The sequence below is a fragment of the Peromyscus leucopus genome, chromosome 9, assembly GCF_004664715.2.
Source record: "Peromyscus leucopus breed LL Stock chromosome 9, UCI_PerLeu_2.1, whole genome shotgun sequence".
Classification (NCBI taxonomy): Eukaryota; Metazoa; Chordata; class Mammalia; order Rodentia; family Cricetidae; genus Peromyscus; species Peromyscus leucopus.
Genome location: NC_051070.1, coordinates 109,010,528 through 109,023,735, shown reverse-complemented (window position 1 = coordinate 109,023,735; position 13,208 = coordinate 109,010,528). Strand labels below are relative to the sequence as shown.

General features: G+C 48.8%; 1 protein-coding gene across 1 annotated transcript in view; it reads right to left on the bottom strand.

Annotated features, from left to right (window-relative positions):
* Sh3bp5 (SH3 domain binding protein 5) overlaps window positions 1-12,813 on the bottom strand; it is a 71,578-nt gene extending 58,765 nt beyond the window's left edge. Inside the window, exons 1-2 of the mRNA XM_028891198.2 lie at window positions 12,526-12,813; window positions 10,833-10,895 (exon numbers count right to left, since the gene is read on the bottom strand). Coding sequence (XP_028747031.1) covers window positions 10,833-10,895; window positions 12,526-12,672 — 210 coding nt within the window. The 5' untranslated portion in view covers window positions 12,673-12,813. The remainder of the gene's footprint in view (window positions 1-10,832; window positions 10,896-12,525) is intronic.
* Between the last annotated feature and the right edge of the window lie 395 nt (window positions 12,814-13,208).

Sequence of the window (13,208 nt, the reverse complement as noted above, 5' to 3'; positions counted from 1 at the left end):
CCTTACCGCTTATAGTTCATCACAGAGAGAAACCGAGGCAGGAACTGAAGCAGAAACCAGGAGGAATTCTGCTTACTGGCTTGCTCCTCATGGCTTGCTCGGCCTGCTTTCTTTTACAACCCAGGACCCACCTGCGCAGGGCTGGCACCACAATCATCAATCAAGAAAATGTACCGCAGGCCAATCTGATGGAGAAAATTCCTCCACAGAGGTTCCCTCTTCCCAAGTGACTCTGATTTGAGGCAAGGTGGCAAAAACTAACCAGCTCGCCCACCAACACTGGGGTTTTTCACAACTAAGGCAGAACTTTCAGTCCCAAGCTTTGCCCAATAGTGTTTATGGTTCCTAAAATGTCCCCACAGAAATTAATCTCATCGGGCAGTGGCGATGCATGTCTTTAATCCCAGCACTCGGGAGGCAGAGGTAAATGGATTTCTGGTCTACAGAGCGAGTTCCAGGGCAGCCAGGACTACACAGAGAAACCCTGTCTCAGAAAAAGAAAGGAGAGAGAGAGAGAGAGAGAGAGAGAGAGAGAGAGAGAGAGAGAGAGAAGGAAGGAGGGAGAAGGAGGGAGAAGGAAGGAAGGAAGGAAGGAAGGAAGGAAGGAAGGAAGGAAGGAAGGAAGGAAGGAGAGAAAGGAAAAAAAAGGAAAGAAAGGAAGGGAAGGATTTCTTTGGCATAGAAAGCATCTTTTTATAGTAGGTTTCATTTTTTTCTCCCAGCCCCCTGCTTAAGATGATAAAATGTAGTCATTGAAAATAATTCAGAAAAGCATGAAGAAATGGAAAACAAAGGCAGCCTCCTTCCCAGCAGCAGCAAGAAGCAGTGATAGCATCTGAGTGTAGCGTCTTATGTTTTCTGAGACATGCTTCTCAGCTATGAGATGACAGATTTGTTAAACTCCATTGTGAACTAATATTTCTACAGAACATAATAAATAAACACAGAAAGTAAAACACCACAGCAATGTTGCCGGAATTCGCTCTGCCAGTGACTTTAGAGTATCTGGCCCGATAGAGGTGTGGTTTTTCTGGGTACATGACTGCTTAAAACTGAGGAGGGGGCACAGAGTTGGGGTGGTCAGAGACCAGATGGCCTGTTCCATTCACCCAAGGGCAGAATGGAGGACAAAAGCGGCTGTTTATTTTGCTCTGTATCTGTGAGTGTTTCTCCCCATTTTATATCTTAATAAATCCTTGATACCCTTTGACAGGATTCACTTAACACAGCAGTGTCGAACTACTAAAAAAGACTCGCCAACATCCTCTTTGTGACAGATCTTATGCAGCCGAGGTTGCCTTGGAAGGCTCAGGGTGCCAGGATTGCAGGCATCGGCTACCATGTCCAGCTCAGAAGACTCACTGTCGACTTCTGTATCTACTCAGCCCTAATTAGTAGGGGTCAGTGCACACTGTTCAGCCCCCAGTAGGAATTCTGAAGTAGACCTTTTTGCCTCATATGCATGTTTTTTTATTGTGTATACCTTACATATAGTTTTGGTTTTCAAGTATATGTGTCTCGTGAATATATGCTATTGTGGGGGTACTCTCAGAGGCCAGAAAAGGGCGCTCGTTGCATGAAGCTGGAGTTACAAGTGGTTGTTAAGATGACCAAGGTGGGTGTTGGGAACCAAACCCTGGGCCTTTAGAAGACTAGCAAGTGCTCTTAACTGCTGAGCCTTCTCTACAGCCCCAACACACACTTTTGTTACCTAATGTTTCCAAAATATACCATAGCCATTTGCCCATGGCCACGTCACCCCTTTTTAATACTGAAGGCCACCCTACAGCTGAGTATAATAGTGCACAGCTATGATCCTAGAGCTTGCATGGTGGAGGCAGAAGGATCAGGAGTTTGAGGACAGCCTGGGTTATTTGAGACCTGTCTCCTCTCCTCTGACACACCAAAAAAGGCCAGTTTGAAAATGTTAACATAGGCCTGTGTAGTGGTTCACATATAGGAGGCAGGGTCATGAGTTCCAGGCCAGCCAGGGCTACATAGGGAGACTCTGTCTCAAATTTTAAAAAGTTAACATTTAAAAGATGGCAGACTATTATACTTTCATGTGCTAACACCTCCATAAGTAGACAGATTATGGGAAAGGAAAGGAGAACACAGCTTATATTTTATCAAGGACAGTCACAGCTGTCCTCAAAGTCCTCCTAAGAACAGCCTGGTGCCCAGAGCTGCGTGCCATAGAGAACGACACTTGGACTCTATGGTTGGCTGGTTTGTCTGGTAGTGGTGGCTGTTTGGAGCTCTTTGAAATGGGGTCTTTCTATATAGCCCAGGCTGGTCTTGAACTCATGACCCTCCTCTCAGCCACTCAAGGGCTGAGATTACAGGCATGACACCCGCAAAACTGAGGCAAAAAGATGTCATCAAATTATCTTGAGCACCCGATGCTTAACAGAGTCTGGCACACAGCGGGGTTCATATTGTTAGTCATTATTAAAGACACATTCTAGAACAGACAGAAAGCCCTTCCTGTGATTCCCCACCACGCTGCAGCCCTCTCCTCGCCCCGATAATCGGCAGCAGCACCATTACCATCACTGGAATGAGGAAACTGGGACCCAATGCATTATGGGATGATCCATGGTCACACAACCATAATGGGGCCATTTGCTGTTGGCATTCACCTGCTGGGTACCCATGAGCAAACCCCAAAAGGTGTGTTCAGGGCTTACTCAGGGCATCAAGCTCTTTTCTGTTAGCTGTGTTATTTCTTCCTTTCGAGTAGTCCAGGTAGGCTTAGAACTGGATATGGTGGGAGGATGACCTTGATGATCCTGCCTTCTCCTCCCAAGCTCTGGGATTATAGGCATGCATCACCACACCCACCATGCTGTTTCTGTGACCCAGCAGATGGCCTCAGCACAAAGCCCTGCTGATCTCATGACTGCAGAGTTCATCTTGCCCAATCCTGGCCAGTGCAAGCCCTCTCTCTGGCTCCTCGACCAGCACCATCTCTCTGACCAAAAATGGTCATGAGAGACCTAGAAGAGACCTAGAAGAGGACCATGGAGCCATCACCAGACCTGTGGCCAGCCAGCCTAGCCTAGATGGACAGCTCACTAAAGTCTTTTTGTGTCCAGCATCCAGTGGGCCTCACTCAGCTCTCTTGCCCTCCAAACACCCAATAAGCCCTCCACCCTGTATGACCCTCGGAGTGACCTCTCATTCAGCATCTCCTCCCACTCTTTGAGCCACCTGAGGACTGGGACAAGAGTCACCACCTCCCCCCAATCACCGATGAGACTGGAGCTTCAAGGTACCAAGGACCCTTCCAAGTCATCAGACTACCTATTTTAACCCAAAGCCGTGGTCTTTCCTCTCCATCTGCTCCCTTCTCCACAGCTCCGGGCTTATCTCACAACAAAGTTTCCACACAGCTCTCTTACAAATGAAGAAACGGAGGCTCACACCTCAAATGACCTGCTTAGGGAGTGGAGAATATGGGATTCCAAGCCAATCGATCCACACAAGTCAAGTGATTCCTTTCTCACCTGGTCCCAAAGATGGTTAAGTTGAGGCTGAAGCACAAGGCCTGAACAGCATCATTCTATGGGACAGGGTAGCACAGACCTGTAATCACAGCTACTCCAGGGGCCGAGGCAGGGGGATTGTAAGCTTAAGGCCTGGCTTGACTACACAGTGAACCTGAGGCCTGCCTAGGCAATACAGCTTGTGAAACCCTGGCTTGAAATAAAATTAAAAAAAAAAAAAAAAAAAAAAAAAAAAAAAAAAGTAGGCTGGGAGATATTGCTCAGCAGTATCTCTTCTCTTCTCTCCTCTCCTCTCCTCTCCTCTCCTCTCCTCTCCTCTCTCTCTCTCTCTCTCTCTCTCTCTCTCTCTCTCTCTCTCTCTCTCTCTCTCTCTCACCCAAAGCATCAGGTGGAGGTTATAGAGACCTGTTGTCTGTATACAACTAGCCAGCTGCTAACATAGCCCAATAAGAGGGGCAGACTTCGTTCTAAACTCCTAACTTCATCTACAAACGGACCCAGCAGTATTACCTGTTTCTCTAGTAAGTTCTTAAGCCTGTTCTGACAGTCTCCCTCAGAAACTGAGTTAAGGTACTAGGTCCTGCTTCACTGTGTTTAGAAATGGGGCCTTGAAAGCAGTGACATTAAGTGAGGCTGCATGGATTGGGTCCCAGGACACAGATTAGTGTACTCACAAGAAGAAAACAAGGCAGCTGCTTGCTCTCTTCCTGAGGAGAAGACACAGCCCGAAGCAGCCATGTGCAAGCCGGGAAGGGAGCCTAATCGTGGACATCTGGCCTCTGCTCCGTGAGAAAATAGGCTTCTGTTCTTGAGGCTAACGATAAAACAAAAGCAATAACCTCCTTCCCGACCAGTCCTCACACAGGCAATGAGTCACGTCAGCTCTCTTCCTCTGCCACGTCTAGGCTGCTCTGGAGGGCTACTTCAAGATGACCTGAGGTCTGTAGGCCTTGACTTTGATGGTCTCCAGCCTGTCAGAGCCTCAGGGGCCCTCTCGGCCCTGCGGCTCCCTCTCGGGAGCGTTCTCACTCCACCATCAGGACATGCTTCCATCCAAGGGATGGCAACCCGTTACGGCAGATACGTCTTGGGTTCTGTCAGCCACAGCAGCCCCTGCCGTCTCCAGCAGGACTCCAGCCCACCCCACAGGTTGTGCTCAATCTTTTTGCTGCACAAAAACCTCGGGATGAGATGATATTCATTTCAACCTGACCTTATGTGGAGAACACAGTCAATTTACTACCCACTTCAAGACATAGTAATTGGCTACTTGCAGTCGGTTATCACTTCACATGCTCTCTAGCACTTTCTTCAAAGCACCATGTTGCTTCACGGGACCTTCCTGGCCTAGTGCCCACCGTGTCTACGCTCACAGAGGAGAAACAGGTAGGCTGTGACTGCACTGACCTTTAATAAAAGTATTTTTCTCTTCTGACTTGGGCTGATAATCCAGTAGGGACAGAAGTCAGGCTGTCTCCAATCGGCTCCCCCCCCCTTCCCCTCCTACCCGTGAGTTCCCAAGCTCAAAACATGACTGTTATTTTCGTTTCTGGTTTTTGTTTTCCTAAGTGAAATGTTTGCTTGTTTCTGGAGGAGGAAAAGACAGCTTCTAGGTGCAGGCCTTCTGTACGCTGGAGGAACTCCAGCGATTTCATTTCAAGTCACCTTGCAAGACTGCGCGTTCTCATCTGAGAACAGGGGAAGTGGATAAACATTCATCCACAAGGCAAGGCTTCTATCTCCCAGCTGAGGGGGGTTGGGAGCAGCCAGCTGTTGCTGTCAGCCCGGGGCTGAATGACTAACTAGCAGGTGCCCAGGGCCTTCCCCTCCCGCCCCCTCAGTCCACTTCACAGCCCTGGGACAGCCTCCTTTCAGAACATGAGGGAGGAATGCTCGAAACAGGTTCTCAAAGGTGTTTTATGCACATGTGTGTATACATGTACACATACAGGCATTATTGTAATTACTGTAAATCTTGGCTCTAATTAGACTTAGAAATTTTGTATCTAGCCTGTTTTAACAAATATTCTAAATGAGAGGGGACAGACAGCAAGATGTCTCAGCAGCTACCGGTGCTTGCTGCCACGCCAGACCTGCGCTCCAGACCCCAGAACTGCTCACACGATAGAGAACTGACTCCACCAAGTTGTCCTCTGACCTCTACAAGCAATCCATGGCACGTGTACACACACACACACACACACACCACTCACATAAAAATAATAAAATACTACTTTTTAAAGGACCAGGCACAGTGGCATACAGCTTTAATCTCAGCACTTGGGAGGAAGAAGCAGGTGGATCTCTGTGTGTTTGAGGCCAGCCTGGTCTACAGAGAGAGTTCCAGGACAGCCAGAGCTATATAGTGAGACCCTGTCTCAAAAAAAAAAAAAAAAAATCAAGTCTTTTTTAATAGCAATGCATCCAGGTAGGTGTGGCGGCATACTCCTGTAATTCTAGCACTTTGGAGACACCAGCGGTTAGGATCAATTGTGGTGTTCCGGTTTGTTTCTTACCTCTTCAAGACAATGTCTAAGGAACCTCTGCCACACATTCCCACCATAATATTACACTTCACAACAGTTCCAGGCACAGTGAGGTCCACCGATGACTGACACTTCCAAAACTGTGGGCTTTTTCCTTTGTGCGAGCGGATTGGCTTGTGCATTCTGTCACAGTGCTGGAAAGCTGAGTGCTGAATTCAGATATCAGCTGCAATCATTTGGGGCCTCAGGATCTTGGTTAGCTGCTGGGCTAGCCTTGAACTCTCCCTATAACCTAGGCAGAGCTTGCTATCTTCCTGCCCCCGCCTTTTGTGGGAGCTGGGTCTGTAGCTCCCTGCCTGGTGGAATAGGTGTCTTTGTTTTTGTTGAGACAGTGGGCCTCCACCTCCCAAGTACTGGGATTAACAGGCTGGGAACAAAGTCAAAATCCCAATTCAGCCCCCCACGCACCTGGATTATAGGTATGAGCTCCCACGCTGGAGAACCATCGTAATGTGGAACCCACTCTTAGCCACATCTGTGATCACTGACTTAGTGACTATTGAACCTGTTCCCGGGAAAATACAGGTGGGTTTTTCCAGGCCTCCAATCATATGTCCATCAGCTAGTCAAATGCCCAACCTTTGAAAAATTTATTTTTTTTAATTTGAGACAGGGTCTCATACCATAGCCCACCACTCTTGAATTCACAGTAATCCTCCTGTTTCAATCTCCCCAGTACATTTTGATTTTGTATACAGTGCTGTGGGATGGTCTGTATGTCAAATCTGCTGCTCTGATTGGTCAATAAATAAAACACTGATTGGCCAGGGGCTAGGCAGGAAGTATAGGTGGGACTAACAGGGGAGAAAAGAAAGAACAGGAAGGCAGAAGAAGTCACTGCCAGCCGCCACCATGACAAGAACCATGTGAAGACACTGGTAAGCCACAAGCCACGTGTCAAGGTATAGATTTATGGAAATGGATTAATTTAAGCTGCAAGAACAGTTAGCAAGAAGCCTGCCACGGCCATACAGTTTGTAAACAATATAAGTCTCTGTGTTTACTTGGTTGGGTCTGAGCGGCTGTGGGTCTGGCGGGTGACAGAGATTTGTCCTGACTGTGGGCAAGGCAGGAAAACTCTAGCTACAATACAGTGTCTCGTGTAGCCCAGGCTGGCTTCAAACTCACCATGTAACTGAGGGTACCCTCGGACTCCTGATCCTCTGGACTCTACCTCCCAAGTGCTGGGATTACAGAAGCATGCCTGGCTACCGACATTTTTTGACATCCGCCCCAAGCCCCACACACGCAGTTGCTTGCTCCTTGTGCTGATCTTGTCCATGGATACTTCCTTACTCCACGCTTCCAGCCGGGGGTCTGCCGCATGGCACTCCCCAGTTGCATATAGCTCCCCGGCTCCCGACTCCTCAGCTCCACAAAAACAGGCTTTGTCTTGCTCACCCATGCACAGTTCCTGACACCAAGCTGGAGGCCAGGGCTTCACACATGCACAGGGTTCTCAACTCAACTCGAGCAATAGGATCATGAATTGGATAGGAACCGTTCCCAGCCCTGTGCAGCCCAGACGGCATAAAGCTGCTGTTCTCAAATACAGAAGGTTATAAGGGAATATACGCCAAGTGAGAGCTCTGAACCAGTTTTGAAGACCTAGCACACAAACGTCTGGAGGTGCTGGTGTAAGCACAGAGGCAGAGGGCTCCCCTAGCGTGTGCGGGGTCCAGCTCCCATCCTCAACAGCACCAACAGAAGGACCATGTACGACATCTCAACCCCCCCCCCCACACACACACACACTGGAGATTGAGCCCAGGGCCTTGGGCATGCCAGGCAGCATTCCTCTTCTGAGCCACACTGCCAACCCCCAAGGTAATCATTGTTATTAGTGACTCCCTGTTGAATTTATACCACTGTGAATATTCTGGGTTAAACAAAATACACTACAATTAAATTCCCCCATGTCTTTTGTAATTTTTGTTGTTGATGCTGCTGCTGTTTGAGACAGGGCTTATCTGTGTAGTCCTGGCTGCCCTGGAACTCTCTGAAGACCAGGCTGGCCTTGAACTCAGAGATTGCCTCCCTCTGCCTTCCCAGTGTTGGGATTAAAGGCATGTGCTACCACTGCCAGGCTGTCTTTTGTAGTTTTTAATGTAGCAACTAGGGAGCTTTTTAATTGCTTCTGTGGTTTGTATAACACTTCTTTGAGTTTGTCCTGGTTGTAACTACACCAGGGAAGGCCATCCAGCAACACAACCCAGCCAGGCGACCCTCTTCAAACCCTCCAGCTCACACCACTCAGGTATGAATTCTTGGTTGTCAACTGACTACATCTGGAATTAACTAAAACCCAAGCAGCTGGGCACACTTGAGAGGGATTTTTTTTTTTCTAAATTACATCATGTAAAGTGGGAAGACATACTTTTAATCCTGGTGTTTTGAGGTGGGAAAATCCACTTTTAAACTGGGTCACACCTTCTGCTGGCAGCCTATCTAAAGGATGTGGAAGAAGGAAGCTCTTTGCCTGCTTGCCCTCGCTCACATGTCAAGTCCATTCCTTCAGTGGCATTAGAGTCTACTTGTTCAGGATTCCGGCATATGCTGAAGATCAGCTGAGACATCCAGCTTGGTGGACTGAGTAATTAACTACTGGATTCTTGAACCTTCCATTACTAGACAGCCACTGTTGGAATAGCTGGACCACAATCTTTAAGCCATTCTATATATAAAGAGATTCATTCTGTAAGCTCTGTCCTTAACACACCAGGGCTCCAATGTGCCCCAGAGCCTGGCAGGAAACACCTGTCCAGTGGCTTCCTGTGACACACCAAATCTGGGGAATTCAGAAATGAGGACTAAAAAGAGTTTAACAAATGAACCAGCCTAACCCTCATAAGGCAGGTGCCATGGAGAGTGAGTTATGGGGCTATGGGGCAATCTTGTGCATTACCTAGAATGGTGACCAGCAGTGGTTAAGAAAGCAAAAGCAACAGGCAAACTAGGCTACTCTCTCTCTCTCTTTCTCCCTCCCTCTCTCTCAAACTGAAACAGAACGCCAGACCACTCCTTGCCATCTCCAGCTTTCCGCCTCTGCCTCAGTGGTCCCTGATTACTTTTCTTCCTTCTTTCTTTCTTTCCTTCCTTCCTTCCTTCCTTCCTTCCTTCCTTCCTTCTTTCCTTCCTTCTTTCCTTCCTTCTTTTATGAGACAGGGTCTCATGTGTCTCAAACTTGCTTGTGGCTATATGACCTTTAACTCCTGCTTCTCCTTGCCTCTGCCTCCCAGGTGCTGGGATTGCAGAAATGTGTGCTATGCCTAGCCAGCTCTTCCTGATTTCTGTTCATCCCTGGTCTCACAAGTCCATCTGGTAGAATGCTTATCTAACATACATAAGGCCCTGAACTTCATTCAGATGCTAAACAAGCCAAAACTTTTGCTCAAAACAAAACACAAAATGCTTCCCACCTTGTCTGGGTACATTTGGGATATAGAAATTAAAGATTCAGAATAGTGGGTATATTGATGCAGGCCTGTAACCCCAGTACCTAGAGATGAAGGGTGAATAACCCAGAGTTCAAAGCCATCCTCCACTATATACGGAATTTTGAAATTAGCCAAGAATACATGAGAATTTTTTTTTTTTTTTTTTTTTTTGTGTGTGTGTGTGTGTGTGTGTGTTTTCCTCTGGGCTGTTGTAACAGGACCAAATGAAAGCTTAGGGAAAACCTCTGGCTTGTGTTATTGCCCTCTCAAAATGGTAAGGATATTTTGTTTGTTTATTTAATGCTTTAGAAATCTGAGATTTTTGAGTTTTCAATTGCCCAACTTCACCAAGTTCGCAAATTCCTTACATAGATCAGCATGGGAATTAGTTGACAGATGAGCCTTCGCACAGCCTAGAGCAACTTTAGCACACACTGCCACGTATGTGTCTGTTATCTCCAAGGCTACATGCTGTCAGAGAGCAGGCTGCCCGTAACTTCCAGCCAAGGATGTTCTCATCCCCCACACCCTCACTCTGAGGGGCCTGGTGTTCCCTGCTTCCTCCTTACACACTTACTGCTGTTTCTACTGCAGAAACAGGTTCGTTCTCACAACAGTTCTTGGCAGTCCCTTGGTCCCCACAGTCACTCGCTTTGGCTAGTAACGCCAACCACTACTAGAAGTTGGTAGCTTCGAAGAACCCTAACTTGTTTACAGGAAAGTTGGAAAGTCCTCAAATTCAAATCAAGATTTTATCTCCCAAGATTTTTTTCCCCAGCAGGAAAGCCCATGCCAAGCCAAACAGCTTTTTGTTACCATTAAGATAATTATATTCTACACAAGCAGACAATAAATAAGTGAAGCCGGGAAGTCCAAAGAGTTCCGAATGATTAGTATGGGAAGGTAAAGTATCTGGCTTAAGTCTGAGGAAACCTTAACAGTTCCGAGCACTGTTAGGGGCCACCCTAACTAAAACAGTGAAGAGATGTGAACCCATTTACTATTCTCCGTTAAAGAGTTCAGCTAAATTGCAGTTCTTTTAGCTTTTCCAAAGATACGGGGATATCTGGGGCATGAGCATTGTCTAATACTCTGCCCAGCCCTTGATTTTGGCCCCAATGCAGTCTCCATAATGAAAAACAACACATGAAATTGGATCCACATGCATCCGCCCACAGCCTGGACTCGGGTGTATTTCACTGTCAGACACACGCTGTTGCTGGGCGCTCAAGCAGGGGCCTCCTGCAGCCAACCTCCAGCTATTAAAACAAAATTAACCAGCCCAGGGTCAAAGGTGACTGACACTATTTCACCCAGGACAGTGTTCCAGCTCTCCGTACCTCAAGTTCTGTCTCCTGTCTGTTGATGTCATCCGTGGATTGATTTAATTTCTCCAGTTCTCCCTAATGAAAAGAGAGAGAGAGAGAGATTTGAAGGACACGCCTTTTGTTTTTAGAGTAACTTTAGTCTAGAACTGGAAAATCACCCCTGAATGATGAAAGTCAGTTCGATCTTAAAGAAAACAGTAGAGGCTTGCTAAAGGACAAAGCATTTGGCATTTCTAAAACCTTTTGACATGTCCTTTTGGACAACATCTTAAGGTCCTAAGGATCTGTCTTTCCCTGGAAGGTCATTTTCCCCCCAGGTGAATGCAGCTGTTACAAACAGTAAGTAACCCAGTCAAAACAGCACCCTGGGCTTTAGAGAAGAACTTTGCGGAAGGCCAAGCCAAATCATAAACCCAGGGAGCCAGGCAAGCTAAGGACAGACTTCTAGCTGGCTTTAACCCATCAGAGAGTCTTTCCCTATGAAGAGATGAATTTCCCCCCTAGTTGCCCATTATTCACTCTCCCTGACAGGGGATGTTGTTGGTTAACTAGCTTGAATCCTGCTCTCTTTAAACATTTACAACCTGACATTTTGTAAGAAGGAGTCAACATGAAGTTAACTCATCTCTACTCTGTGAACAAAGGGTCTTGCTAACACACGCCGAAACCACAAGATTCGTAGTCCAAACCCATGGTCTGAATTAACAGAGTAGCTAATGAGAAGGTTTTCTCACTAATCTTTAACGTGTTAATTTGACAAAACAATTAATTTAAAATGTAACCACTGAATTAATAACGTGTTTTTTTTCCTGTGCAGTTAAAATCAATTACTGATCCAGACATTGCAGAACATGCTTAATAGCAATTTAAAAAAAAGATTTATGGAAAGGGATAAAAACAGGTCATGGAAAGGCATTTGCTGTGCTTCATGCTTCGGGGGGTGAGGAGGTTAAGCTGTCACTCCTGGATCTCGCTTGGAAATTGTTTTTTAACCATCTCTCCTGGAAATGGAGGCCATTCCCTTCTCTGCCTCCACGCGTCTGCTTTGCACACCAGCTGTCCCTAGTAGGTGTTCACACCCGACCTCAAGGAAAAGCAGGGTTTTAATCAATTTCAGGCCAAGAGCAACACGGTGGCAAGGAAGCCCTCCGTGTGTTGACAATGAACCAAAAGAGGAGGGCGGCTGAGGCCAGGCATCTCCGCCAGGTGAGGGCTAGCGCGGCGCCGGGCACTGGTGCAACCCACGCCGCAGGGGCAGGCGACAACCACGCGGCCCCACTCGCCCACCACGGTGTCCGCATCCACGCGGCCGAGGTAAAGCTGCTCCGAAACCTGGAGGCTGTGCCGTGCTCAGGGCATCGAGAGCTGCGCCAAGGTACCCCGACTCCCCTCGGGGGCCCCCGCCCCCTTTTCCCTTTGTTGCAATCCGCCTGAACCGCTGGTTGTGTTGCAAGGACCCTCCGGTTGGGCCGAAGGTCTGCAGGGATCCCCACAATAATCAGGCCGCGTCCACGCAGGCACCGCAGCCTCCCGCGGAGAGACCGTGAAATGGGGTGTCCTAAGCCTCGGTGCAGATCCTGGACCTAAGCGGCCTCCACCCCGCGACCGCGGACACGCGGGGCTGCAAGGCGTGTGTCCGCGTAGACGCTGACTTCCACGGCAGTCCTGGCGGGGTGGGGCTGTGGGCTCCTCTCACGCGTCCTACCTGGATCCGGGGGTCCACCTCCTCCTCCTCCTCCAGGCCCTGCTCCATCCTCTCTTCTTCCTCCTCCTCTTTCTCCTCCACTTCCCGAGCGGGCAGCGGGAGCTCCGGCGGCTCCTCAGAGCGGCTCCGTTTCAGCGCCGCGTCCATGCGGGCAGCCGAACGCTCCGTAGCCGGGTCGCAAAGCGCGCGGTGGGATCCGAGCGCGCGGAGAGCCGCCTCGCCGCAGCCGGATAGGTCCTGGGCGCGCAGCGCTGCCACCCGGGTGCGCCGCCGGCGGGTGCGGAGCGGCGGAGGAAGTGGGCGCGGCCGCCCCCTGTCTGCAGCGGCCCGCAGCGCACGGCGCCCGCTTGCCCTGGCCGCCGGAGAGTCCGCCCGTCACCCGATGCTCTGTCACAAAAAGCCCAGTGCCCTGGAGTCCCTGCCATGACCACTAGGAGAGGCGCCGCCCAGTGGCTCGCCAGCCCGTGCAGTGCGTGGGCCGCCAGCTTTAAGCAAGCTTCCTCCTGCCTCCACTGAAGCCAACCAAGGCACGGAAGGAAAGTTCAGGTGATTTCCATTCTCAGAAGCTGCCTTTGGAAGCCTGGGTAGGATTGTTTCTGGGTCAGCCAGGGGAATTGCGTCTACTTGGTTTCCCAGAAAAGGGAGCTTCTACCTGTACAGCAGGTACAGAGGATGGCTAGCCA